The 27,394-nt window shown below is 40.6% G+C and overlaps 1 protein-coding gene across 1 annotated transcript in view; it reads left to right on the top strand.

Moving 5' to 3' along the window:
- The window catches only part of nrxn2b (neurexin 2b), a 368,462-nt gene that overhangs the window by 262,480 nt on the left and 78,588 nt on the right, over window positions 1–27,394 (top strand). Inside the window, exon 13 of the mRNA XM_026328570.1 lies at window positions 7,680–7,861. Coding sequence (XP_026184355.1) covers window positions 7,680–7,861 — 182 coding nt within the window. The remainder of the gene's footprint in view (window positions 1–7,679; window positions 7,862–27,394) is intronic.

Below are 27,394 nucleotides of genomic sequence, written 5' to 3'. Positions count from 1 at the left end.
TAGCTTGTAAAAGAAACATTTGATACAGTAACTCTGTAGGAGAGTGTCTCTTCCACTTGCATTATGTTTCTGGTGGACTAGATGTGGCATATTGCTGTCCCCAAAGCCTTTAAATCAATCCTACACATTTGGGCTCTGGATGAAACTCAACTGACGCCTCATGATGCTGTTCAGATTTTCCAGGAAGCCAAAACTCTTTTCTTAGTGTTTTCAAGAACATGTTGGCTTTGCATCTTAGTAGTGTTGTTGGGCATCACTGTCAAAACCTCACCAGACTATTGAGCAGGCTATCAGACAGAGGAGTGTCTTTTGGGTTGATCAGTAAGCTTTCTAGATGACATATATGCAGGTCAGATGTGCTGTCCTGCCTCACAACCTTTGTAAAAATGTGTCTCTTCTTATCACAGTATAAATTTGTCTAAAAGCACAACTGCCATCCCCCTTTCCTTTGTTCTTCTTACTGTCTAACTCGCCACTGTAGCACTTTATTTAAATATATCTGGAATAAGACAAGGGTAGCATCTGAATACTTGCTGAGAAATGGTATTTGTACAAAAATCTCTCTGATAGTAGCATCCCCTCCAGGGACATAACAAGAATTTTGAAAGGTTTTGAACAAAACTTGCAAGCATATCATTGGTGTCAAAAACAAAATGGAAAGCGCATTTGAATCCTCTTGAACTGTAAAAGGTACAGATGCATATCAAATCCCCACTGGCAGAATTAGGGAGGGGAATAATCATCAGACAAGCTGATAGAAGTGATTTCTGAACAAACTGAGGGATGATTCATTCAGTTCATGCTGTTGACATGTCTCACAACCGGCACCATCATTTAAATGAATAACTTAAGGAAAATGCTATTTATCTTTAATTAAGTTTTTATATTAAGTAAACCAAGCCATTCAAACCACACAAACCATTTCTTTTTAGTTACATGGCCTCATGCTTTGATCTTGAAAGCTAGAAAGAACATGATGTGATTTTTAAGAAGTACATTTAAGCGAGTAAGAACATGTTATTGAAATCTGTTTCATTTTGCCAGTAGTATATAATTTCCAATAGAAAGACAGGGCTAAGCTTTTATTTCCATTATGACTATAATCTTAGAAACAAATAAGCACTAACCAGCTTAAAGGAAATCTATCATTCCCTCCTCTTAGCCTCCCTAATAACATGAAAGAGTCAGTGCAAGAGTTCTGAGACATTAAAGTCTGGAGTCTAAGGTTAACTTAGCTCTGTATGTTAAACTTGCAGAGGCTGAAAGTGAAAGACTGTCAGATTATCTGGTTGAGTTAATGAAGGGATTTAAAGAGGCACAGTTTTTGGAGCCCAAGGTAGATGAACTGTCACATGGATTGAAATGAAACAGTCACATCACTGGCATAGGGGTAAAACACAGTGGCCCAGAACACAGAACTTGATTTAGTCATACATTGGAGTGAATCCATTGGGCTATGTGCATCAGTGGTAAGATGGTGAGATATTGGGCTTTAATGGCTCCCGATGCTTAGCTTACTAAACTGACCGGATGTGGACTGTAGCCAAGTATAATTATTAGCTTTCTTCTTTTCTTGGGTGCTTGCACTAGTCTAAGGTCACTTTTCAACTTGGCTACCAACTCGACTGTAACATGTAAGTTTGTGTTTGACATAGCAGCTTGTGTGACGTGTCAACCAAGTCTCTATCAGCAAATATAGCTCTTTGTTCATATTATAGCATTTGTCTCTGTTCAAGAATGCTTTTTAGCATCAAATGTGAATAGCTTTGTTAACTGTTACCATGCTTAAGTCTCACAGGACCCATTTCTTTCATTAACACTCTCAACTTAGCTAGCTGCATCTGCTTAAATGCTAGATCCCAATGCATTTCAAAGCTTGAATGGCATATGGAGTATATTCCCTATGACTCTGTGTCTGTTAAATTAAGGCATGTTAGTGGCTGATAGATCTTGGAGATATAAGACACATGTTTCACCTCCAGATTTGGTGAAATTATCAAGGGTATGTACAACATGAGAAACAGTTTTCAAGTGTGAGGTCAGCACAGTTACTCATTTCCAATGTAGTCCAAGCTTTCTGGGGTGCAGCATCCCTGCCTCCTAGCTAGTACTGCGAAATTCTTCAGATCATCAGTCTGTTGAGATCAATCCAAATCAAAGAACAGTGTCGAATGAATGTTATTTAGGTATAGTTGCATCAAGTGTAATACTCTTAACTAGCTTTTAAATGCATCCCTGCTGCTGTCTGATCTTTCTCACTTGCATGACACACAGCAGATGTTTGAGAGCAACAGCAGTACAGACCAAATCTGATTAGCATCTTGTCTGAATTCCTTAGTGTTTTTAGAAAGACAGCATCCTATACAAACCCATGTACCTAGTCAACAATAGTGACAATAATGTTGTATCCTTGAAGACTGCTGTAATCAAGTGTCATCTTACCTCATGTAACAGGCAGCTCCATCTCATCCTTAGCTGAAGCAATCTTTCAGAAAGCATAGATGGAAGAGGAATATTATCCAACCACATCAGAGTGGGATGACTTGCTATTTCCACTCTGGATGCAGCCAATCTTCAGGGTGCCATTTTTACATTTTCCTATATACCACTACAGAGAAATAGCTATCAGAGCAAGGGCGGAGATGTGACGAGGTTGTTAGACTAGAAGAAGGAAGTTTTGGCATCTCAGAGTGTTTGTGTGTGCCTGCACATGTAAGGTGAAGCCATGGAAAGAACATAAAATGTCAGCAAACTGTGTGTGCTCAACGCAAAAGTTCTGGGTGTGTGTATATAAGTCGCCAACTTCAAAGATCAACAGCTGTCTGGAAACTTTTGGCAAATGTCTCATCTCAGCCCCTTCCTCTCTATATCTTTTTTTCACCCTGTCTCTGCATCCCTTCGTGTCTCTGAAGCATGTGAGTCAAAGAAAGGAGCCAAAAAAACGTTTCGTTTAAAAGGAATCAATAGCTCTGTCTCTCTTCTTAACTGCTTCAAAGAATCAGTCTGCACTGATGCAATAATACATGAAGGTTAGAGGAACCATTTCTGTGTTATCGAGTTATTGTTTGAGACCCTGTCTCAGAGTTTAAAATAAGAAGTGTGTGTAAATTTATGTGACTGTGAAGTGCTGGTGTGCCTTGAGCCTTCATCACCACCATCAGCTTTTTTTTTTTTTCCTTTGTGGAATTTCTTATTTTATCACTGGCCAGTCACACTCTCAGAGTGCCATGAGGCTTTGCGGGTTGCATTTGACACTGCAACGTTGACCACAGGCCTTAATGAAAAATCGCGGCATCTGCTTTGTCCAATATGACCTGTTTATCCTCACAGTAGATTCTAGTGGCCTAGAATCCACTATCCCAAATCAATGGCCCCTTGCAGAGAAAGCATCCCAAATGATAAACTCAATCCTAAATACACTCTTCTCCTAGCCCGATGTGGAAAAGAAGAGAGAGGAAAAGAGGGGAAGGCGTGAAAAATCAAAATCAATAGGTTTTTCATTACTGCTTTGATTCATGAGTCTTTTCTGATTATTTTTTCACCGGATCTAAGGACAAAGGAAAATTGTATTTTTTTGTTCGTTCTTCTTCAACTCAAAGTACTTGCCAGCCCATGTGAATAGAAATAATAATCAAGGGGTGTCATGCAATATTTTGATTCATCTTTTTGCACTCTCTCCACCACTAGCTCTGCAGGTAGGATTGATTGGCCAGATCGATTGCACCCGTGCTAATTGGACAAAAGTAATAAATATTTAGCCTCTTTTTTTTTTGGATGTGTGGGGGTGTGAAACAGGATTGCAACAGAGCATTTCCATCATTATTGTTATTCTAGTGAAAGCGAGCAGGAAGATTGCTTGATTAGACCACAGTGGACTGAAGGTCAGAGGAATCCATACCCGACCAGATTTTTATTTGCCAACAACTCCCAAGGCAGCACTAATTTACTTTTAACTCTCCGTTTTCAATAGAAGCAAACAGTTGCTGTTTAAGAGAACTCAAATACAAATTTCTATGTCTACCTTGTTTTGCCCTGCATTTTCACACACACACACACACACACACACGCACACACACACAAGACACTACAGTAATGTAGCCTACCTCACCTTTGCTTCTGAGAGAGGACAGTAATTCCTCACTTGAACATAGGAAGTCACATATCAGGAAGCATCATTATAAATAAGTAGATGCTCTCATTTTTCTAGCGATGGCAGTCTTAAATTTACTAAATAAAAAAGGCCAATCCTGGTGCTTTTATGTTATTTGCATAAACCATACTCTTAACTGTTATATTATACATGCAGTACATTAATGCTGACCATTTTCCAGTTCAAAACCTTTAAATTTCCTTCTATGCAGATAGTAGTTCCACTGCACTTTAGTCAGCTAGAGAAAATCAACATAGATATTGGTTATAGTAGATTTTCTTATCACTAAAATCATCTCTGATTTGAAGTAAATCATGCTTTTTATGACAGCCAGGGAAGAATGACCTCCAGACTTGTCTCCTTGGGCTTTGATAAACACCTTCTCTGTTTCTTGCTCCATCGCATGTCCTATTACCGGGTGTTGCATTGCGGTATTTGCCTGATTTTTCCTCAGCCAGAGCAGCAGGTGTTTGCTGGGTGAAACAGTGACACATGGATGCACCCTGTCAGACTACTCATTAGAGACTCTGCACCTCTGTTGCCTCTTCATTTAGAGGAGAGAAGAGTGCACACACACACACAAACACATACACATATGCATGCAAGTGCGCAAAGCAGCAGGTGGCCTTTATCTGCTGGACAAATCAAAGCAGGCAAAGTCAACACCAACTCACTGCATGGATGTAGGTAGGAATGAGAGAAACTCTAAAAGTACTGCTCAGTTCTGAAGTTAGTGTTTGATGTTTTTTTTTCCCTAAACTTCAGCACTTGTTTGTGACATTTATACCAGTAAAGTAAGTGTGCATAGCAACAAAGTAAAAAGTGATAAGAGATAAAAGAGTGACTGTGACAGTAACATCAGGCATACAGGAATCTGTCTGAGGAAGAAAAAGCATATGATAGATGCTTTGCATGAGAGGGGTGTTATTTGATAAAAATTAGTCCACTGGAAGACGTCGGGTAAGATATGAAGCGACAGTGATATATCAGTTAGTATTAGATTTTGTGTGGGCTGGAGGGGAATGTTTTGGTTTTTTTTTTTTTTTGCTGTGATTTTAAAGTGGATTAAAACATCCTATTGAATATGCTACTATGGACTATAACCAAAGATTGCACTGCATGCACTGCTATCATGTCTTATATTTTGTAGGCTAGATTTGCAAAGATAAAAATGCACACTCTCTATTACAATTTGAAGTGAAGCTCTTTGAGTTAGCACTATTTTGTGACACAATATGGTGATAGTGTTAACTATGTTAACTATATGTTGTTGTGTGATACTTTTTTTTTCTTTCTTCAACACATACATTAAAATGCGCTCAGGAACAGTTTTTCCCAACATGGCTCCACTGTCATCTATCACAACATGGCTCCCCTCCCTCAGTCTGTCAGCCATTTTAGAAAACTTTTCTCCTCTTCCTCCACAGCTGTCTCTCCCCCAGCTTCTGCAAAGGTCTGGCACTGCACTGTTAATAAATACAGGAAAGAAAGAAAAAATGTCAACTTGCTTATCCCCTCTACCATCCTTCATATTTCCCATCCTCTGTCTACCCAGTTGTCTTTCTTCATCCTTTCTTTTTTTCCTCCTGCTCATCTGGTACACAGCCTCTTTATAGCCCTCTTTGCCATGCTGCGATAATTAGTCAGTGCTAAAATAATACAGCCTCAAGAAAACAACAAGAGCTGAGCAGAGGGCTTAGCTCTGCTGGGAGGAAAGGAGGAGAGGAGGGGTAGAGCTGGTGAGAGCCAGAAAGCAGGGGGGAGAGGAAGCAAGAGGGGGAGGAGACCTGTGCGTGTCAGCTGATTTCAGATGGCTACCAGCGGATTGTTAGATAATGAAAGTGTCAGGAAGCTGAGTGAATGTGTGTGTATGTGTGCAGGCAAGAGACCACATGTCTCCATTCTTTGTAAGTCTGTCTTTTCCTGTGTATGACTAAGAGTGTGTGTGTGGTCCGATGTGGTTTGATGGCCTGTTGGCCCTGTAGTCATTACAGCCTCTGCTTTCCATCCTGTGTAACTGGAGCACACCTAGAGAGAGATTTGTAGGGCATAAAAAACAAGGACGTGTGTGTGTGTCTGTGTGTGTGTGCGTGTGTGTGTGTGTGTGTGTGTGTGTGTCTGTGTCTGTGTGTGTGCTGTCAAGTTTAAGCATAGGTTCTGTAAAAACCTATGCTGTGCATTACTGTGCCCATGCATGATTGTGCATATAGTGCTGGAATTAAAACGTTTAGTTCATTAACTGTGAAAGAAGACTGACAACAACTTTGTAACACCTGGCAATTATTTATTGTTTAGTTTTAGCTGGGAAAAATGAAGTAAACACAGACCTAACCAGGGGTTCACATGACAAGGGAGAAAAATATGGAGTAAAAATAAAAGTTATTATTCCTTTAGGGAAAAAAAAGAGTCTGTTGCTGATAGGGCTATCAGCATGGTGCCACATGGGTTTTCAGAAAGCAACAACATGTACAAAATGAAGATGCCTACTGAGGAAACACGTCAGTCAAATCCAAATATGAAAAAAGCCTATCTTGATGTTGAGTTAGTTGTCAGTAGAGCAGGAGAGCCTGGCAGTTTAACTCGTGAAACACACAAGTGAAAAGAAACATGCAGTTCATGTTCCTGATATTTCATCGGTCTCTGTGTGCATGTCTCTCTTTCTCTGTCTGCAGAAGAGTAGTATGTGTTTTTAGAAAATATGATTGCCTGTGTGCATAATAGAGGGTATGTTATTTGCGGTTGTTGTGTACACAGGCAACTCTATGTGCAGCTTCATAAAGCTACTGTACATATGCATTAGTATGTAGACTTGCAGCCAGTGTTGATATGCATTTGTGTTGATATTCCAGGGAAGACAGAGAGCCCACAGGGTTGAGAGAAGTTCACCGTGGTTTCATTACTCTATGCTAATCACAGCCAACGCCCGTCATTTCTCATTCACCGCCAAGCGTATTGGAGCCAAGCCAAGTCTTAACTCCTCTGTTACAGTTCAAACATGGTGCTCAGTGTATGAGGCACAGAGATTTTTCAGGCTGGAACTCAAAATACTGTTGAGGCAAAGTTCCCTTGACAGGCAGATCTGAGGAATTTCTTTTGTTGACGTTGAGAGGTGGTGGTTATACTGACAGCATAGCCAACACAAAGTTTGTCAGTTCGCCCTAGTTTGCATGCAACGCAACTGAGGGCAGCTGAAACTACAGTGGCTCAACACATTGACATTTCAAAGGAGTTTGACAGCCAGTAATAGTGTTTTTGCTAGTTCTAATGCTAAGCATGACGTCATGATGGTAATGTACACTGCCAATAAGACATCTGTTTTATTGAAAAAGATTGTTTTCAAAGAGGACATATAGGAGAGAGATTTTCCAACTTTTCCCTTAAATACTATTTGAAAAAGTCATATTTGTTCTAAATGTCCTGCATTTCTGTTTGAGAAGACACCAAACATGTTTATTCCCAGAGTGTTATTTTAATGTAAACCTAAAAGTATTATTATGATGATTGAGCCCATCTTCTCCCTGTTTTGCAGCTGGGACAACTTACATCTTCGGGCGAGGCGGAGCCCTCATCACATATACCTGGCCACCCAATGACCGGCCGAGCACACGGGCAGACCGGCTGGCAGTGGGCTTCAGCACGCAGCTGAAGGAGGCTGTTCTGGTCAGGGTGGAGAGTGCCAAGGGACTTGGAGATTACCTGGAGCTGCACATAGTAAGATACCACCTGGGGGAGACTGGGTTTTTTGGGGTGGGGGAGGTGCAGGGGGTGAAGAAATAGGATAAAGGGAAAGTACCCTAAACTATATTCAGTCAGTGGGACATGAGTATAATTGAAATGATGGTGAAAAAGAAGCTTATGAGAACTGAGAAATGCCATGACTATGCTATCCAATTTGTGCAGTGAATTCTTTTTTTAATGCCATGTATATTTTTCACTGCGTGTAGTACAGAGAGGTCACTGAGAGGAAACAGTGTGTGCAGAGTCCAGAAAATCACTCAGACGCCCAACGGCATCTCTTTTTAGCCTGTGCTTCCCCTATGTTTTATTGCTTTCATATGTTAGGCTTAAAGGTCATTTTAAACCACCTCTAATGATAACTTTAAATGGTGATTAAGGGACAGCAGGCATTTAGAAATGCATTTACGCAGGCTCTAATTGCCTCGTTGACCCCTCTGCTTTCCCTGCCCAATATTACATTCAAAGCTCATATTCACTTTCACAGTTTTTTTTTTTCTTTTAATTACCAACCAGGACCACACCTGGTCACTCTGTTCCACTCATCATGTGGCTGGAGTCATGCAATTACATAGTCAAGTTCACAGCTTCAGTGTTTTACTGTAGCAGCTGGTGGAAAACATGTTGCAATGTCTTGCAGTTCCTTAAGACATTATCACTGGGGTCTACACTCAGCCTGCGCAACTGTGTGTGTGTGTGCGTGTGTGTGTGTCAACATCCTGATGACCCCAATTTGTTTGTGCTACCTGTGCCTGAAAGTGACAGGAGCATAGTTGACCCTGGGTCACTTCTCATCCAGTGCTCTGTAAACAGAGAGGGACAGAGGGAGGGATGATGGGAAAGCGAGAGGGATTTGCGAAAGCATAGAGGTGGAGGGATGGTGGAAAGACCAAGCCGATCAAAGTTGATTTGAATGCTCTTAACTTTAGCAATAATGGCTGTAATGATAAAAAATTACAGTTGTAAATGCAGTGGACAAAATGAATAGTGCTGGAGTTGAAGTGGTGATTTAGCAGAGTTCAGCTGCAACAACTTTGAACTTAACTCTAAAATTACAAAAACATATTTTCCCACTTACCTGTTGTGGTCTAGCCCCATGCAGAATGTTTTACCCGTACATACCTAAATTTTTGATTTTTAACACTAAGACCTCTGTAATCGCTCATATACAATAGAGGCAAATTAAATGTCTTGGTGGTGCACTCAGCATTGAAGAAAGTAATTAAAAAAATCTGCAGCAAAACCATGATTCAGAAACACTGTCCTAATTACTCAAGATAATCCACAGACCTGACTGTGAACAGTTTTATTGGAACTACTTTAAAGTAAAAGAGACAGACCCCACTAAAACTGTTGGCTGCGTGTTCTGCGGATTAGCTTAATGAGACACAGATTTTGGTGTCGGATGTCACTGTTGAATTTTTAAACGTAATTTTTATTGGTGTGAGCACTATAACAGTTCAGTCTGTTTGCCTCCATTTTATTGGGGTCTCACAGAACCTAGGGAAATGACACTATACTATCTGTATAGCTAGACTAGGGGTTGGCAAGAGAATGAATTTTTTATTATTAATAACATTTCAGTGACTTTATTCCTTAACTTTGATTCAACTTTATGTAGCATTTTAAAACTGCAGTGCCTTTGTTTTTTATTCTGACGTGACAGACTAGCTTCTCACTGTTTATCTGTGCACAAACCCTCATCAGTCATGATTTTGCTTGCTTTTCTGTCAAGTGCATAGTCTCTAACTTCTGTGTCTTTCATTTACTCCCTCATTCCCTCATGTCTGGTCCGTTCATTCTCTCTTTTTCTCCCTCTCACACACGCATCTGTGTGTCTGACGCACCAGCCTGGATCTTCTGCTCTCACTGCAATTACATTTCATTTGTTGCCGTTCCTCCCGAGTCACTCCCCTAAATGAGTCTGTTCAGCCCGTGCTGGGTGTTTGGGTCCTGTTAATTATGCCTGTCTCTCTTTGAGGGGAGAAGTACGAGCAAATTAGACCTGAGAACCCATGAGCCATGGCCCCATATCATGGCACCTGATGGGGTCCTCACAGACCCAATCAAACCACAAAATAGCTCCACGTGCAGACAGTGATGGTGCCTTGGAGGTCCTTAATCCTTAGCTTTGACTAGTGGTTCAAATATAGCATTTCACATTTCATTCCAGGTTGTATTTTCCATGTACTCCTATTAGCATTTAAAATATTCCAATCTTGTGGGCATGCCCAGTTTTGAGAAAATGTGTTGCTTTGTTGTGGTGTGGATTTCTGTGTTTTGAGAGCAGACATTCACATTTACTCAAACAAACTATTAATGTCAATGTGCCTCCTAAGCCTGTATAATGGAGTTAGTTGCCCAGAGACTCAGATTACAACAACTTCCTGTCATTATAGGATATGACACCCCACTGAAGGATGCTTTCTCTAACTAAAAATACTGTCAGTGGTGGGTATGGATGATAATAACATGCCACCAGGATGTGATAGAGTATTGTTCCTTATCTTCACAAACCACTCGTCTCTTTATTTACCCTTCATCCCTTACCTCCTCCTCTTTCATGCCACTTCTCCCCTCCATTTCTGTCCATTTCCCTGACAGAGGGCAGGACATCACTTACCACATCTTCCTGACATGCTGTCATCAGGCCCAGGTCTAGGTCATGGGCTAAGGTGCTATACAGACTGTGGTGACTGTGGCAGCTTTAAAAAGGACATACAGTACCATGCTATATCCCCGCAAGGCCCTGATTCATGTACTTTCCCAGTTATTTACTTTGGGTGTGTCTGAAAGTGGTGCAGACTTCCTGGTTGACATTTTGGGAGTTCTAGATTGGAAAAAGCTTTAAAATTCATTAGCTTGAAAATGCCATAGAAATGAATCACCGCTGAGCAGACCAACCATAACTGATGGCATTGATATTGCTGTTGCAGGATTGCTTCTTTGAAGACTCTCTGTCAGCCAGGTCAGGGAATATCAAGCAGAGGTTAACCAAAAACAGCTGGTTTTGCTGTCTGGTAGTGAAATAAATTTGATGGTCATCCAAGATCTACTGCCTGGTGGGGAGTTCCTCAGTATTTAATTAAGTTAAGTACCCCCCGAGAGTTAGCAGAACTAATTAAGCCTCTTGGATGAATGGTGAAACATTTTCTCAGATAAAAACATGTGGGCAGCTTGTTGCTCATGTTCTAACCTCTAAACCTGGTTTAGATTAACAACTGATTTTGTGGTTGGCTGTCAGTGTTGAGGTGATTTTTTTCCATCACACTGTACATTACCATCACATAATTCAGTTTATCTGATTCCAGGCAAAGTGCTTAGTTGCTGCCTCATTTACTGAGAGAGATTTTCATCCTGACAAAGAACTTGGCTTTGCATGTTTAGAATAATAAATTTTCAGCTGACATATTCCCCAGCTTTTTCACCCGAATCCTGAAGAATTCTTTAGTAAATGCACCTTGCTCAGGGAATAGTTTTATTCTGGTGTTCACAGAATCATCTGTCCTGCATGTACAGTAGGCCACATGTTGACATCTGAACAAGTTTCATTTGCCGAAGAAGGCCACTGGATTTATTTGAAAGCTACTGGAAAACCTTGTTAGGTTCACTTTGTATTAGAAATATTCAAGAAAGATACTGTGTGTATTTTTCAAGGTTGAAATTAAATCTCCATGTCTTTTATCAGCCAGTAGTGGACACAAAACAGAAGCTGTTACAAATGCATTACCTGGGACTTTATTCTGCATAACATTGAAAATAACCTTTGGTTTCACAACTCCAAATGTGAATTACACACAAACAGACACAACTTACTATTACTTTTGTAAATATTTCTGTGTAGTGTAGTAGACAGGATGACCCCAGTTCCCGCAACGTCTTTCACAGGATGTTAGCTTTACAGAAGTAAAAATGGTCATTTGGGAGGGCAGGACATCATTTTTGCCAATCTTCACGACATTTTCACCATCAGGGCCTGAGGTGTGAGATGCAGGGAATGAAGGGTGCAGACAGATATGGAAAAGGGCTGATAGCTAAATCTCCAATCTGTCACTGCCAGAAAGGGAGATGTCCTTGCAAGACCTTTGAAGTCATAAAAGGAAACAGGTAATAATTTATATTAAAGAAATATTAAAGCCAAACACAGTTTCATCTCTTAGGACTTTTTTACCACATCACTAGTTTTTAAAGTATTAAAGTATTAGTTTTTATCACTATTAATGTCTCTGTGTTGATAATCTTAAAGTGCTGTTTTTAGGCTATCCCAGTCCATCACTTGACACCAAAAGCTAGATCAAGGGTGAGAATTTAAACTTTCTGATGCTGTGTAGCTGAAAATGTGTAGCTGAAAATGTTTTACAATGTAAAACTTCCAGGAAAGGGTTTTGACCAGATAACACCATTTTTAGTCACTTTAAGTGTTGTTAGGATACCTCCTCTTGCTCCAGCCTTACGAAATGTAGGTGTATAACAGAATCTTGTGTGTTTCCCTGCAGTCATACCTCATATTTGATAGTTTCCACTGGAGGTTGTCCATTTCTTGCCTGTACACAGACATTGGCAATTTGAAAACTGGGCATGCAAGAAGTGTTGCCTTTCATTTCAGTCTACCTAGTGTGCCTCATCATTCTCTACCTCAATGCTCTGCTTTCCCTGCTACCTGACTCAGGTGACAGCACTGCAGACAGTGTGGTAAACACAGGCGCTGAGATAAAGTTAGGGACACCTTGTCATATTTTTCATCCTTGTGTATTGAGAACAATATGGAGGAAATAGCTTGTACAGAGGGGCCCCACAAAACTTTAACTACCATATCCTCAGCTTTATGACTCATCAGGAATTAATAGAAATTATCATGCAGGTTCTTTAATCTATCCAGAAGTGGTAATCTTTACTTAAGACTGTTAAAGTGTGTAGGCTTTTATGTAGCTGTTTCCACACAAAAACAGTGTATCTACTTGTAGTTATTTGTTATGCACAGAGAGATGATTCATTAATAAAGAAAGGAGCAAATATCAGAGTCCTTCTTTTCACGAGCTACTCATAAACTTTCTAAATGGTGTGGCAGATGGCTAAATAAAGTTGTCGTAGTTTAGATGCACCTTTCAAACTAAGACTTGCACAATCTTTTTTAGTATATTTTTTAGAGGTGTCTGTATTTATTGCCGTTCTCACAGGCACTGCTCATCATTACATTTACAGCTGGGAAGTTGTTGCACTAACTGCTCTGTAGGAAGTGTATCATCTGTAGTTACGGGCCGGTGCACAGTACACATTGGGCCTCCCCAAGTACCTCCATCACTGGCTGTCCGGTCCCGGCTCATAGCATTAAATAAGGGCTGCCTCTGATTACCCGTTAGGGAGCCATCCTTCACCACAACTGTGTACTCTGAGAAGGGGCAGACAGCAAGGGAGGATGGGATAGCATGGCTATATTTTTTCCTCTTGACCCCACTCTTACCCTTCTCCCAGCATGTGACAAATGCTGATTGAGAAAGGAACAGAGTGAGACAGCGCACCCAAGTGTTTGAGTGCCTGCAAATAGGCTTTATTGTGGCTGACATCTTAACTAACAGTCAAAATGTGAAGGCTGGCATGTGATTTTATTAAATTCACCATGATTGCGTTTCTTCTCACTGCTAGGTAATGAGAGAAACACCTTGTCTTTTGGATGTACTACTACTTTGCCCTTTTTAATTTTCATTTTCCAGTGGCCACAGGTTATCTGTTCAGGGTATTAGGTGACAACTGTTTAATTATGGATTGAAAAATGTGATCTGACATGTCATGGCAGTCTGGGACAAGATGAACAAGAAGGAGATGGAGAGCTTTCCCACTGCAGTGGGGAGCTTGCTGGCGTCAGATAAAGGCAGATGGTGATACAGATAAAACTGTCAGAGAAATGCTGAGGCTTTTATCCTCTGCTCCCCACCCCCACTAACACAGACACACACATACACACAGAGGGACTATATGTGACATGCATGCTCATATAGTCACACACAGAATGCCTTTAATATGCACACAGTATGCCTAACTAGCTGTCAGCAGCACACAGTCACACGCGCTCTCAGGTTCCAACTTCAATTGCACACAGACACATTTGCAAGGATGCTTTCATGTTCACTGACAGGACATGTGTGATTAGCCCTGCTACACACTTTCATACATGCCCTGTTACAATTGAAAAAGACATTGCTACACATTTTCTCCTGTACATTGTGATTTTGTTATTTCCTTATTTAGAACTCTGTGTTTTCCTCCACCTTTCCTTTCTTAAATGGTGTCACTTCTCCAACCTACTCTCCTCCATCTTGTCAGGGGGGAAAAAGCCAAACATGCAGGGAGGGACTGGGGTGTGAAGCGTGGAGAACAATTGAGAGAGAAAGGGAGGCATTGCTTTGACTAATGCAGCTGCCACAGTAAGTTGAGCGTGGGCCACTGTACGTAATGAGATCGGGTCCTGATGGGTTTGGCATGGTCTCTTTCCTCAGTCAGTGGGAGCCTGACAGCATATCGATTAATCCTTCCCTTTTGCATCATTAATTAATTGTCCCTGTGGATGGAGGGGCAGCGGGCCATGAGCTAAAGGGGGGCAGATTCTACATTAAAGATTTCAACATCGGTGACTAGCTGTTGGATATACAAGCAGTTTCAGAGCTAGACCTTTCTAAAAATCCCACCTACTTTACAAGGACGGCCAGAGTTCTTTCATATCTAGCCATTCATTATTAAAATCCATTCACTTGACTGTTGATGCTTGCTGAGTGCAGTACACAGCATGAGTTTAATTGAGAGGCCTAAATCAGAGCACCAAAGTCTGGGTAACTCTGGGTGATCGTTTCAAAGCAGTGCCTCTGCTGTTTGGTCATTGGTCTTGCTTTTTAGATGCAAGTCATTTTACAAATCTAAGAACTGACTCATTGCTTCTCAAGTGTAGAGAGAATCACATTACTTTGTGGCTTTGTGTCATTTGATCTAAATGCAAGAGGTTTATTAGAGGGTAATTTATATATATATCACTGTTCAAAAGCTGGAGGAATGAAAAGGTCTGTCTTCACTAAGGTAAATTGAAACAATGTAAACTGTCTTGCTAAGGGAGAGTGGACACTGAATATCGAGTATCTGTTTTGTAAGTCATCACTTATTGCTCCACTTCTGAATAAAAAATTCTTTTAAAGTTTTACTGGTTCTGCCCTGCTTTCCATTTACCATTTAAAATACATGTGTAGTACTGACAGTACATGACGGCAAGTGCAGAAGCACATAATCATCTTGTTAACAAGGTAACTATTTTTAATACTTTAGGTTACTGTAACTCACACTAGCTGTGTATCCTGTAAGAGCAAGTTGTGCATGGGCTTTCGAAATCAATATGCTATTACAGTCCCAGAGAGTAGTGCTGCCTTTAGTACTCATCTGGGAAAGCAAATACTTCCCTGTTTCTATTCGTTCTTGTCATTGTCTGCCATTTCCTTTTTTCCACTCGCCTACTTCTGTGATCAATTGCATACGATGGGTTCATCAGCTTAGTGCACATGGCATGATAAATGGCTGCCTACTTGCAATCTAATATGATGCATGCCTTTTATTTTAGGAGATTTCAATGTATTATCCAAATACCAATGTGATGCATTGTGCTGACTGTGTTGATTTTCCTGCTTTTGCCATTTTATTTAAGATTTAACGTGCTACATTTCCTGTTTGATGTGTGGGCCTTTATTCTAAGCAACCAGCATATGCCTCAATGAGCCTGACATGTAGGCGTTCACATTACAGCTGCATGAAATTTATATGTCGCTGGTCCTACAATGAAGAGAGTATTAGTAGCATAGAAGGGCAGGACGAAGGAAACGAGGGGGAAGGGCAGAAGGGACATCAAGATCATATGAGAAATGGAAAGAGAAAAAAGAGAAAGACATTTATTTAGTGAGGTGCCCTGAGGAGAGGACCACTGTGAGGTTGTCTCCAAATGTTACCACTGCACATCTAGCCCTCAGCTCACGCTGGATGCACTTTGGCCTCCTTTCAGTCATTGCAAAAAGCACCATGCCAGCACAGAGAGGACAACATGTTTATTTAACACAAATCTAAATTCATCCAACACAGGTCAACATTACTCATGTGAAATGATGCCTCAATTTGCATTCAGATTCATCTGCACCCACAGTTGATGCTGCTTCTGCTGCATCTATTAATGATTCTCTGTGACTAATGCACTCATTTTCTGTTTGAATGCACAGGTGTCTGCACTATTCTGAATTAGTCTCATTAAAACTTTTCTCCTCTGTGATTAACTCATAATGCTGATGCATGCATGAATTTCAAAGCAGATATGCCATCCTTAAACAAATACCAATTTCCTACAGTGCCTGTGTGCACACTCCCAGTTTTCATGTTCAACACACTGGTTTCTGGCTCTGTGTTATGATTGTGTAATGAGTATCACTGAACACTGCCTGTTAGCATTTTAACTAATAATTTTTGGACTTTAGCTAACCCTTATGTCCTATCTCCACTTTGATTCCTCACCACATCCATAATTCATTTTTGCCCTTTCCGTGAAAGTTCATCTATTGACTTTCTGTACTGTTTTAATAAACCTTATGTCTTCTATTGATCGTAAAACCACTAAGAGTCCATGCCCCCCCTTAATATCTCAATCGACCACCAAATGAGCATCCTACATCACTTTTGCCCCACTTTCCTGGGGAGAAAAAATAATCCATAGCTTATTGCACAAACACTATAAGTTTTGTGTTGCTGTGAAGAAGATTAACACTGTCAGACTTTTCTGTGTTGAATTCAAAAGTCTCCACTGAACTTTTTTCACTCCTATCTTAAAATGGTGGTTAGATTAAAGTCCAAACTCAGTTACCAAAGCTTTTGTTGCTCTTTATTCACGTTCTTGTTGACTACCTTGGGGAGGGTGTTTCTATCTATGTTTAGCATAGTCAAGCACAAAGGAGGACTGAAATCAGAGTGAGAAAGAACGATGGATGGAGAAACTGACTCAGAAAGTGAAGGAGCAAAATAGTATCATGCCAGAGTGAGAATGATGGACTACAAGAGAATGTCTGAAAGGCTGAAAGAGGCAAAAAGATGTTTACATCTGCTCATCCATGCAGAGCGCATGTCTGTATTTTAAAGCCTGTGATGGTGTACTCAATGCAGAAATGATGAATGCATGTTTTCTGAGTCGCCACTCTAAACTTTGGGAGTCCAGCAACCATTCTGCTGTTGACAGCCCAAAAAGTACTTCATTATTCAGTGTTTTTGTTGTTCTGAAAATGAACGCCATTAAGAATAAATGCAGAGCCGTCAGCATCAATTTGGTCAGGACTGAGAGTGGTTGAGCGGTGTAGAGCAAAGATAAGAAGAACACTTTTTTAAAACTGTAATTCATTTTGAAGAGTAAAAGAGCTCTTATTAAATGCCACAGCTAGTGTTCAGCAGTGAGTCGAACTCGATAGAATATCCCTCTCAGGAAATAAAAGAGACAATAGGCTGGACCGGGTAAATGACTGCCACTGTGCCATGATCCTTTTCCATTTTGTGAGTTCAGACTTGGTGGCATCTTTAGGTCACCGAGGTTGCTCTGTTGATAAAGTCATTGTGCAGCAAGTGCTGTTACATGCACTGTGTGCGCCTGTTTGTTTTGACGTGCACAGGCCAAGTATACTTAGTCCACTTAAATACTAAGTTCAGTTACTGATCTGTTGCCAATTAATTATCTTTGCTTTGGGAGGAGAAAAAGAATCTGAAGGATGAGGAGAGGGATGACAGTAGCGCGATGGAGGGAGAGTAAACAGCTCACACATTATAGGTTTTTAATAATTAGGGTTATATTTTTTAGCTTTTGGACTTCTTGTCTTTTAAGATAAAAGTACTGATTTAAGCAAGGGGAAGTTGCTCCAACAATGTAACATGAGCACTCATGATCAGACAGATTATAAACTAGCAACATTTTAGCCAAATTTTCTAAATCACTTTATTTCCTTTAAGAGAAAAATGAAAATGTCCTTTTATCTTTCCCATGTAGCCTACCAGCCCCATCTCTCTTTTTAAACTTTTCTTCTCTACAGGTTGAAGAGTAGTTTTACTGTAATCCATCTCTACTGATATGGACGACAGAGACCTTAGCATAAGGAGTCGACTGTCTTGTCTTCCTCTGCCTCTTTTCTCAAGAAATGAAATCCTGTTGTCAGACTGATGATAAACGATGCATGATGGGCCCCCAAGGTCTGTGCAGACCTGTCGCAGAGACCATCCTATTGATGTTCACTGCTGAATCTTTCATGTGCTATCAACCTGCTGATAAGGTGCAAATAGGATTCGCTTGCTGCTGCAGCTGTGTTGCCTCTGTAAATCTGCTGTAAAGTCTGGTTTTGGTGCTTGGATTTGATTGTGTGGTTGATTTGGAGACAGGTGTGGACAGAGAAAGAAGAGTACAGTAGATTATATTTTGTTGTGATAAACAGAGGGACGTGCTTTAGTTGCAAGTAGCTATATAATGACTCCCCTGTAACGATCTGATCATATTGTATACACTGTCATTATGTATAGTGTCATAAAAAATAGTCAAATATTAATCAGTTATGACAGTGTAAATGCATACAAATTCTATAGCGTATATCTATCAGCCATATCTCCTTAACAGTTTTCCTCTCTCTTTTTTTGTTATAATTAGCTCTGAATTTGATCCTCACCCATCACATAAATAGTATAGCTCTGTCTCACTTTGATTCATTCTGTGCAGCATCTCACTCTTTCTCCTGGGAGTGGGTCAGTTCGAGGGAAACACATACACAGCCAAAACTGCAAATGGTTTCAGTAAACAAACAAAAAAGAGGCTTTTGTTTCCTTAAGCTTGTATTCACGGGCGCTGTGAGAATCAAGACCCAAAGAGGGAGAAGATCCTTCATTTCTCCCTCAATTGTTCTCCACAAGTTTATAAGATGAAAAAAGAAAACAAAATCCTAAACAAGTCAAAAAAAGAAAACTGTCAGATTGCAAATATTCAGAGAAGTCAGGAATCAAGACAATTGCCAGACTTTTTGATTCTCAGTGAACAGAACAGTTTCACATACTCCCTCCCTAATATTTTAGGGAAGCAAAGCCACAAGGGAGGAACCTCTAACAAGTGATTGAAGGATTGGTGCCATGGTATTATTCCTGCACAATTTAGGAGGAGAAGGAAGTTCATCATTCATTCATGGGCTGCCGCCGTTGGGAATTGGGTTGCTTTCTGTTGGATTGGCAACAATCAGATGCAGCAATCAGCAACAGCCTTTAGTCATTTAGTTTGTAACCACGCCTTGTATAAGTTTTTGTCTTCTTATCCTTCATGTAAGAACTCTAGGGCAGAAATAAAAAATTACTCTGCTGGATGGAACAAAGTTTATCACACTTTGCTGGTGAAAAACAGAGAAAAGCAAAGTTAATATTCAGCAAGCATGCCCTTCACTCATCAGACATTCAGGAGCCACCGAACGTGGACATCTGTACATGTGTTTTCAGCTCTTTTTAAAATTTAAAATTGGCAAAGCTGAAGTTATTTAGGTATTATTATTTAGTTATTTAGTATATTATTCTTGTTTTCAGATTTTCTAAATCTCTCTCTGTAATTCTTCTGTTATTAGTTTGTTTTTCGCCTCTACTCCATCTTTGCTGAGTCAGTGCTTGTACTTACACAGAGCCGTGCTTCAGAATGATATGCTGAATAAGTACTCTTATATTCGTAGCTGATGTAGCAAAAGGCTGAGGGAATGCTGGGAGGAGAATTTGCTAGTTTGAGTATAATGAAGGTAGGAAATAGTGATTTTATAAACTGCTCTGGAAGTGGAAATGTACTGACATTATTTCAATATAGAACCTTAATGTGAGACATTTATGGACATGCCAGCTGAGAAGCTGAGAGTTTCCATCATATCTGTAATGTTAAAAAGGATACTTGGTGGTGGCACAGGCTCATTAGGTTTGCAGAAGTCACTTTTGTTCTGTTCATGGACACATGGATTCTTCCCACTAAACTAAGATTAGGGCAGTATCTGTCAACCTGTTCATATCTTGTGCAAAGAGCTGGGCCAGCTCGAAGAAAAAAAAACTTGCTTATTGGATGTCGTCCCAGAGTAATTAGCTGAACCCACATGCCTGTTTGATTAATACACAGATGAAAATTTGCTTCTCCCAGCAACTCTTCTGAGTCTAAGCCCCTTCCATGGTGACCTAGCGGATATCAGTTTGTACTTTCCTACTGTTGACCCAACTACAGGGCTTGTGTAAAATGTAAAGTTCAAAAGCCTTTTGGATTTGTATGATCCACATTGCTGCTGATAAATAATAAATGGATGAGAAGGTAGACCATTGTCATCTCAAAGAAAGATTCTTCCCCATCTTGTGTACTCCATCTGCTCACCGGTTTCCATTGCCATGCAATCCTCGCTCAGTCAACCAAGGTGCAATCCATAGTTATGTGACAGATAGGGCATAGTTATCAAAGCTGGCAGTTCCAATGATTAGAAAAAGGCAGTAGTCAAGGCCAACGAGACCATTTTCCTGATAGATTAACAGCAATCGCTTAGAGTGTCCCCGAGCTGTTTACACTGGTAGTCATAAGGCAGATGTATTGAGCATCAGCAATGCCTTTCTCTGAATCCACTTGATCAAAAGCAATCGGCTAGCTAATCAACAGATGTAATGGCCTACAGTGGTCTGTTTCCAAAAGCAGCAGATGTATTATCATCAGAGAGAAAATAAGATGCGTAAACAACAGGCTCTTCCCATCCAGACTCAGTTTCTCTCTCACTCACACACACACACACACGCACACACACTCACACATGCACACACAGAGAAAGCAACCCACCTGGGAGGTATGATCTGAGTACTGACTGTGTTGCCAGTTATACAGAGAAGAGGAGGACGCCCAGGAGGTATTCTGAGGGCCTCCACCTGCTGTTTTAACAAGGCCCAGATCAGTGAGCATTCTCTGGGTCAGATGGCTGGGAGTGGTGCTTCTCAACTCCAGTGCCCCCTGCCAGGTTTGCAGCTGTATGAGGGATCCCGCTCCACTTTCTCTGGCTTTCTTGGATAGGCCACAGAGCTCAATGCTAGCAGGCCTCCATCATGCCTATCTAAACACTAAAATGAGCAGTGCTGACATCTCCATACAACAGAGTTGCATCACTGTTACACAGAGGCATCCAAGTGGTTTGGAACGTTTAGAGGGAAGCAGGAAGAAAGGTTTTCACAGTTAGGACATCATATACACACAAACATGCAGATACATGCTTCATAAATTTCACTGAGCTGGAGGCTATCACAGCAGGGTGCTGAGATGTCACGCTTGCCCTGACAGTTAGCTGCACTTCTGGCCTAATGATTGAGCAAGTCAGCCAGACAGCTGGTACAGCACTGCCAGTGTTTAATGTGTAGATCTGGAGGGTCTCGGTGGAACATTAACAGGTGATGCAGTCTGAGAGGGTTGTGAGAGGTGCTGCAAGTTAGCCACTGAATCTGATGTCAAATAATAAAATGTTGCAAATAGGCTTTTTATTCCCCTCTAAAGACAGATGCCTATGGATACTGTGATACTCTGCTCTAAAGAAAGTGTGAACTGAAATCATGGCCACATAGAATACACAGATGAAAGATTTTTTCTGTACTATGTAGTTTACTGCGGACCCCACAGTCTGATTTGTAGGCTAAATAATGTCCCTACAGGAAGTCATTTCAGTCCTTAGACCTGTCCTTACACTGCAAACATGCATAAGACCTGGAAAACTATAAGATAGTAAAAGTACAATAGCATTATATTACAATAGCATTATATTACTGCAGTGTGTACTGCAGTTTAATCACCTAAAGGAAGACGAACCTACCTACATTCAATCCATAAAGCCCCAAGTCTCACAGCTCATATAAAATATCATTAAAAAACATTTTAGTAGATGATACAAAAAAGTACATTTTCAAACTCTCTGAGTGCTCACAAGCACAACACCCAAGACCATATGTTTCTATGCACTATGCAGTGTAAGATTGTGTTTTCTTAGAATGAGTCCACAAAAAATAGCAAGAAACCCATACAGATTATTACTCACTGCAGACTACTTCAAATATATATATTTTCTTCAGGCAGGAAAGGAAGAAGATGGCTTTTAGACTATCAATTCCCACACCTGCTGAATAATATTTCTTATATGACAGATGTCATGTGTTGATGGATAAATAACGTGAAGAATGGTATATGTGGTAGGGAAAGTTGATTTACCCAGTCATACATTAGTGCTTTTAGGTTATTATGATAGATAAAGTAGTAATAGACAACATCACAACATGTTAATGCTGGTTATTATTCTTTTGTGGTTATGCTATTTACAATGTGCTAAACCAATAACATTTTTAATTAAATTTAGCTGAAAATGGCACAAATTACCACCGATTTGAGACATGTATTAAAACTCTGACCTCTAACCTTTCGTTTATAACTTCAATACTATCAGTATATTTTAAATGTGGTCAAGGGAGATAGGGAATCGCTGAACTCAGCATCTTATATCAAGTATGACAGCCAATAGTGTGGAAGAAACAAACTGACCCAAAGAACAATAAAAAATATTAAGGAATGCATTATTAAAGAGAATATTCAAGGAACTGCTCATTTGGTTTTTGGAGAATTTTACTATCCCTCCAGGCCACAACCTTATACTCCTCAACCCGTAGAGAAGATACCTCACTGAGATGCCTGTTGCATATTTCTCATTTCTCAGAAAGTAAAATCTTTAAGAAGAGGAGATAAGCTATGGACAGCATCCTAATGACGTAACAGTAAGAAAAGAGGGGGCAAAGTTCCCCCCTGTACACTAACAGAGAGAGGCAGGTGAAAAGTGAACACTAACATGGCCTGAACGGCCATCTGAGGGAGCAAATGCCTCCTTGTGAAGCTGAGAGGAGGGGAGCACCTGAACAATCATCCACCCAAAGACCCCTCCACTACCAGCACCGCCAAGTCCCCGACTCTTAATTATCCCCTGGAATAATGAAAATGAAAAAGAAATGGGGAAGATGGAGCTCTAGCTGTTGCAGCTGCTGGGTCATTTAGCTGAGCATTTATAAAATGAGATTCCCCATTCAGTCTGGAGCCCTATTAGAAAGTCTAATGTCTGTCTGGAGAGATAAAGAGAGGTAAGGTCACCCTAATCTGTCAGTTATAGGGGGCAGCGTATCCTGACACAGAGGAGAGGGTGTGGTCACAGACACACAACACCTTGCTCAGACAGCTCACTCTTTCTCATGTGTATGAGTATTCTACCACTCTTATGCAGGCTCACATCATTAGGGGTGAGACAGATGGTGAGACAGTGACAGATACAGAGAAAACACCTGTGTCTATTTCCAGTGAAGCCTGTCTGCTATTTATAATCTCCAGTTTCATTAGTTCCTTTAATTAAACTAGAAAATATATGAAGAGTATGTATATTATTAGCAATAACTTTGCAAGTAAAATGAAAGTACGAGGATACTCAAACTATGACGTACATCAAGTAATGAAGCATCTTTTTCAGCGCTCATGGAATACCTCCTAAAAAGCACCAGCTGCAGAATCTAAATACTTCATTATGGTATCCTCAAGGTACATCCCCATACACTTCCACCAATAAATGTATGCAGCCATGATGCTTGTTACAGCTGCTTTTATTCTACAAGGATATTAACAGCATATGCCAGGGTCTCCTCTCTCCCATACTTAGACATGTGGTGCTCGTCTTGTTGTTGAGTAGCAAAGGGGACAAGGTACCAATTCCCTCAGCAAACACAAAAGTTAAACCAAGCTTTATTAACCTGTAAACGTCCTCCCACTGTCCAACAGCATGTTCAATCCTTTGCTTTGATTGTATTAATCTATGATATAAAAGGTGTTCTGTACGTAACGGTGGTGCTGACCACACTCTAGTTATTGTAAAATACAGTTATATTCTGTCCTTGGGGCCTCTGACGTTCGTACACGGTGGCCATTTTGCAACTAAAATGAGAGGGAGAGAAATGTCAAGGGAGCTGACTTTGAGTCTGATGGGAATCGTGTAATATCACTGAAGCTGTGTTCAGCGGCATCTGATAAAGCAGCAGCTCCTGAATGGATTCTCCAGTGAGAGCTCGGCCGCCTTGTGCCTTTCGCCTCACACAGTGATTCAGCATGCATACAAAGAGATCCGTCCAAATTGTTTATGCTTCTTACCTCGTGCATCCAAATGTGAGCCGACTAGACTGCCAAAGTGAGGGCATTACCTGTGTTTGAGAGAGGCTTGATTTGGACAGTCTCTGATAGGTGAAATATGGCACATGTAAAAGAAATCCCTGCACAGTCTATATGTGTCTTCAGCCCAGCATCTGTTGTTGACCTTCACATCACTCGGGTATGTAACACATCATGACCCAAAGTGTCTTCCAGCGAGGCCTTGTCCTCAGCCTTTCTCACCGTGTTGGTGTCACTCCACGAGGGTTAGTGTCAGCTGAGGCCAGGGTATCATGCAACCTTTCAGTGCTTATCAAAGTTACGATGGATACAACCTGCCCTGAGTCACTTACACCAACAGACTGTCTCTCCACATCTGGATCTTTCTCTTTGCATCTTTCTCTCTGCGCTTGTTTTTCACCATTATATCAGTTTTTATCTTACTTCAAAGGTTTTAGTTCTTCTGTGTTGGCTTCTGTTAGTTTTCTCTTTTGACCAAATATCTGACACCAGTTATTCTATTTCGTCCACTGTTTTAATGGGCATTCATCCTGACTGTATAGTAGCTGATTATCTCTAAAACCTGCAACCACCTATAGTTTTGAGTTCACCCAAAATCATAATTAGTGTCAAATTGTCAAAAACTATCTCAAAGTGAATTTTAAAGTTTTTTTTTTTTATTGTTGATGAGAGGAACAGAAAAGGTCTTTGAAGCTACTCTATATAGAAATGCTCCTTGATGTTGTTTGATGTTACTTCATGTAAATGCAGTTTCAGGTAAAAATTGGCTGTGTGTGAAAAAGGTTTCTGTAATAGTGTTTAAGGAGAGAAACAGCAGCATTCAGACTAATAAGAACATAGACTGCACAATCATTATACCAAAAAATATAAAATATGAATTCGACTCCACTGGGTTCTCTCTCCTTGGACTCAGTAACACCTGTCAACAGTTGGTTTGAAAACGTGACTTGGTGTTATCCTTCAAAAACATTCACTGAACCATCCTGCCTTCTGTGTATTGAAGTTCTGCTGTTCTTCATTTCTTCTTTTCACTCGTCCTCCCGATTTTCTCTTTCTGTTACTTTTATATTCACCTTCTCCTTCAACTTTTTGCATGTTGGAAAAGCCTGGGCCTTGCCATGTATTTGTTCCAGTTAGACAGGGTTTAGCCAACTCTGTAATTGGCCTGCAGTTAATCCCTGCCTTTCTTTTAGCCACTTTCACTGGAGAGTAAATGACTTCTTCATCTGCCTGTGGCACAAATTGGTTTAGTGAATGTATATGTGTGTTGTGTGTTGTGTGTGTGTTGTGTTGTGTGTGTGTTTGTGTGTTGGGATGGAGGCACTTTAAGAAGAATTATGGCATTCGAAAGGTCCTAACATGAAAGTAGTCTGCAGGTATTCTCACACATCAATAGTTAAACAGTGAGAGGGCGTGAAGCAAAAGAGAAATTGGAGTAGTGATGAAAAGCTGCTATGTACAATAACCACAGCTGTGCAAGCCGCTGAGACATTATGTGATGGACGACATGCATGCTATCTTTGATCAGCTTGAGGTGACTTGGGGGAGACGGTAAAACTTGTGCACAATTAGCATCCTTAGGGTGAGAGGCTATAAATCTGTTGTGGATAAAGGCTCCAGTCTGGAGGCCCATGCTGTATGGATTGCTGTGCAGATACCTGCAGAAAACCAGATTAATAGTGATGGTAAGATGAGATGCCACAAAGAATTCATTATTCTCCCTCTTAAATAAATGAGCCCTGGGCTGCAACTTCGCTGCTGCCACCTAAGATATAACACAGACTTTAATAAAAGCTGTCGGGAGGACAACACCTTGAGACTGTGCATGTTCAACCTCACATGCGTGTGCATATGGAGGCCTCTCTATTCCTGCATTTATCTCACATATACTGTACATACACAGCTCTGGATATTTTGCACGGGAAGACGTAAAGGAAGAGGTGTATGTGAATTGAATCCAGACTTTAAGTATGTTGAAGAGGAACCTTTATAGCTTTCAGGAATGCTTAGAGTGCAGATCCTACTGCCGGCCTGCCTGGAAATGCTGGTTATGGACATCTCATTGAGTTTCCCAAACGTTCACTCTATGGATTAAGCAATCATCGTCTGATATATAACTGTCTGCGTGTATCTGCACTGCCATATTTTTTTTTACTAACCATGCAATAATACCCCTCTGAATTGCAGTACAGTGAAAATGTCAGCTTTACAATCTAGTGCAGCATTGGATGTAATTTACCTTTTTTATGTATCTGGCTTTCATTTATATAAGATGCAAAACATTTGCTAAGAGTTAAAGTTTCCAGTGTTTGGCTCAGGGGTATTTGACACCAAATAAGGCTACAGAGGGAGTTTGATGGCCTCTCCTAACCTTGTCCTTACAATCAGGCAGGATATCAAATACTTTGATACTGTAATTGTATTTACTTAAGATTTTTGTAAAAACTGCAAACTGCATATATCAAATTGTATATGTTAAATGTGCAAAAACATAAAATCCACCAGCTTGTTTGCAAACCATTAATGGTAGCTCTGACTGATTTGTGTGGCTGAAATTCTTGTTGGTTTACAGATCTCTGTGGTGTAGTAGCTGTAGCTCAGAGATATAGCATTGTGTATATGTTTGTACATGTGTCTTCCCTGACAGCCTATTGTCACTACAGCAGAGACAGTGTCAACACTGCAACGCCGGTCACATGTACAAGGGGAATGTAGAAACACACAATGCAGAAAGACCAAGCCAATAAATGAAACACTGTAAAGGTCTATACAAAATTTTTCTGTGCTTAAAATCACATGTTGCTTTAGAGTAAATAGGTTTTATATCCAGTTGGCCAAACTCTGTCATATTTCATCTGGCTTTATTCTGACTATTTATGTCTTATCAAACATTTATCTGTGTGCTCTCAATGTGTCAAGTCCATTCTAGTGATTGTATGGTGTGTCACTGTGGCATCTTCTGCTGAACTGTTTCCACGTGGACTCCCATCCCTCCACCCTTTTTCCTGGCTCTTATTTTCCCATCATGTTGCTTGGCGCCATCTGCCATGCTTTTGTCGCCTCCTCACTTCCAGCCAAAATGAAAGCATCTGGCTCTGGCCTCTTCAGCACCGGCTGCAGGATGGTTATATTTACCAGTCTGGTAATTGGGGTCACAGAACCATGTTGGTTTGTGTGCGTGTGTGCAGGAGGTTTGTGGAGGCTGAGGTGAGCCGATTGTTTAGCCTTATAAAAAAAATATTTTTGCCAGT

The sequence above is a fragment of the Mastacembelus armatus genome, chromosome 18, assembly GCF_900324485.2.
Source record: "Mastacembelus armatus chromosome 18, fMasArm1.2, whole genome shotgun sequence".
Lineage (NCBI taxonomy): Eukaryota > Metazoa > Chordata > Actinopteri > Synbranchiformes > Mastacembelidae > Mastacembelus > Mastacembelus armatus.
This window is presented reverse-complemented; position numbering and strand designations above follow the sequence as displayed.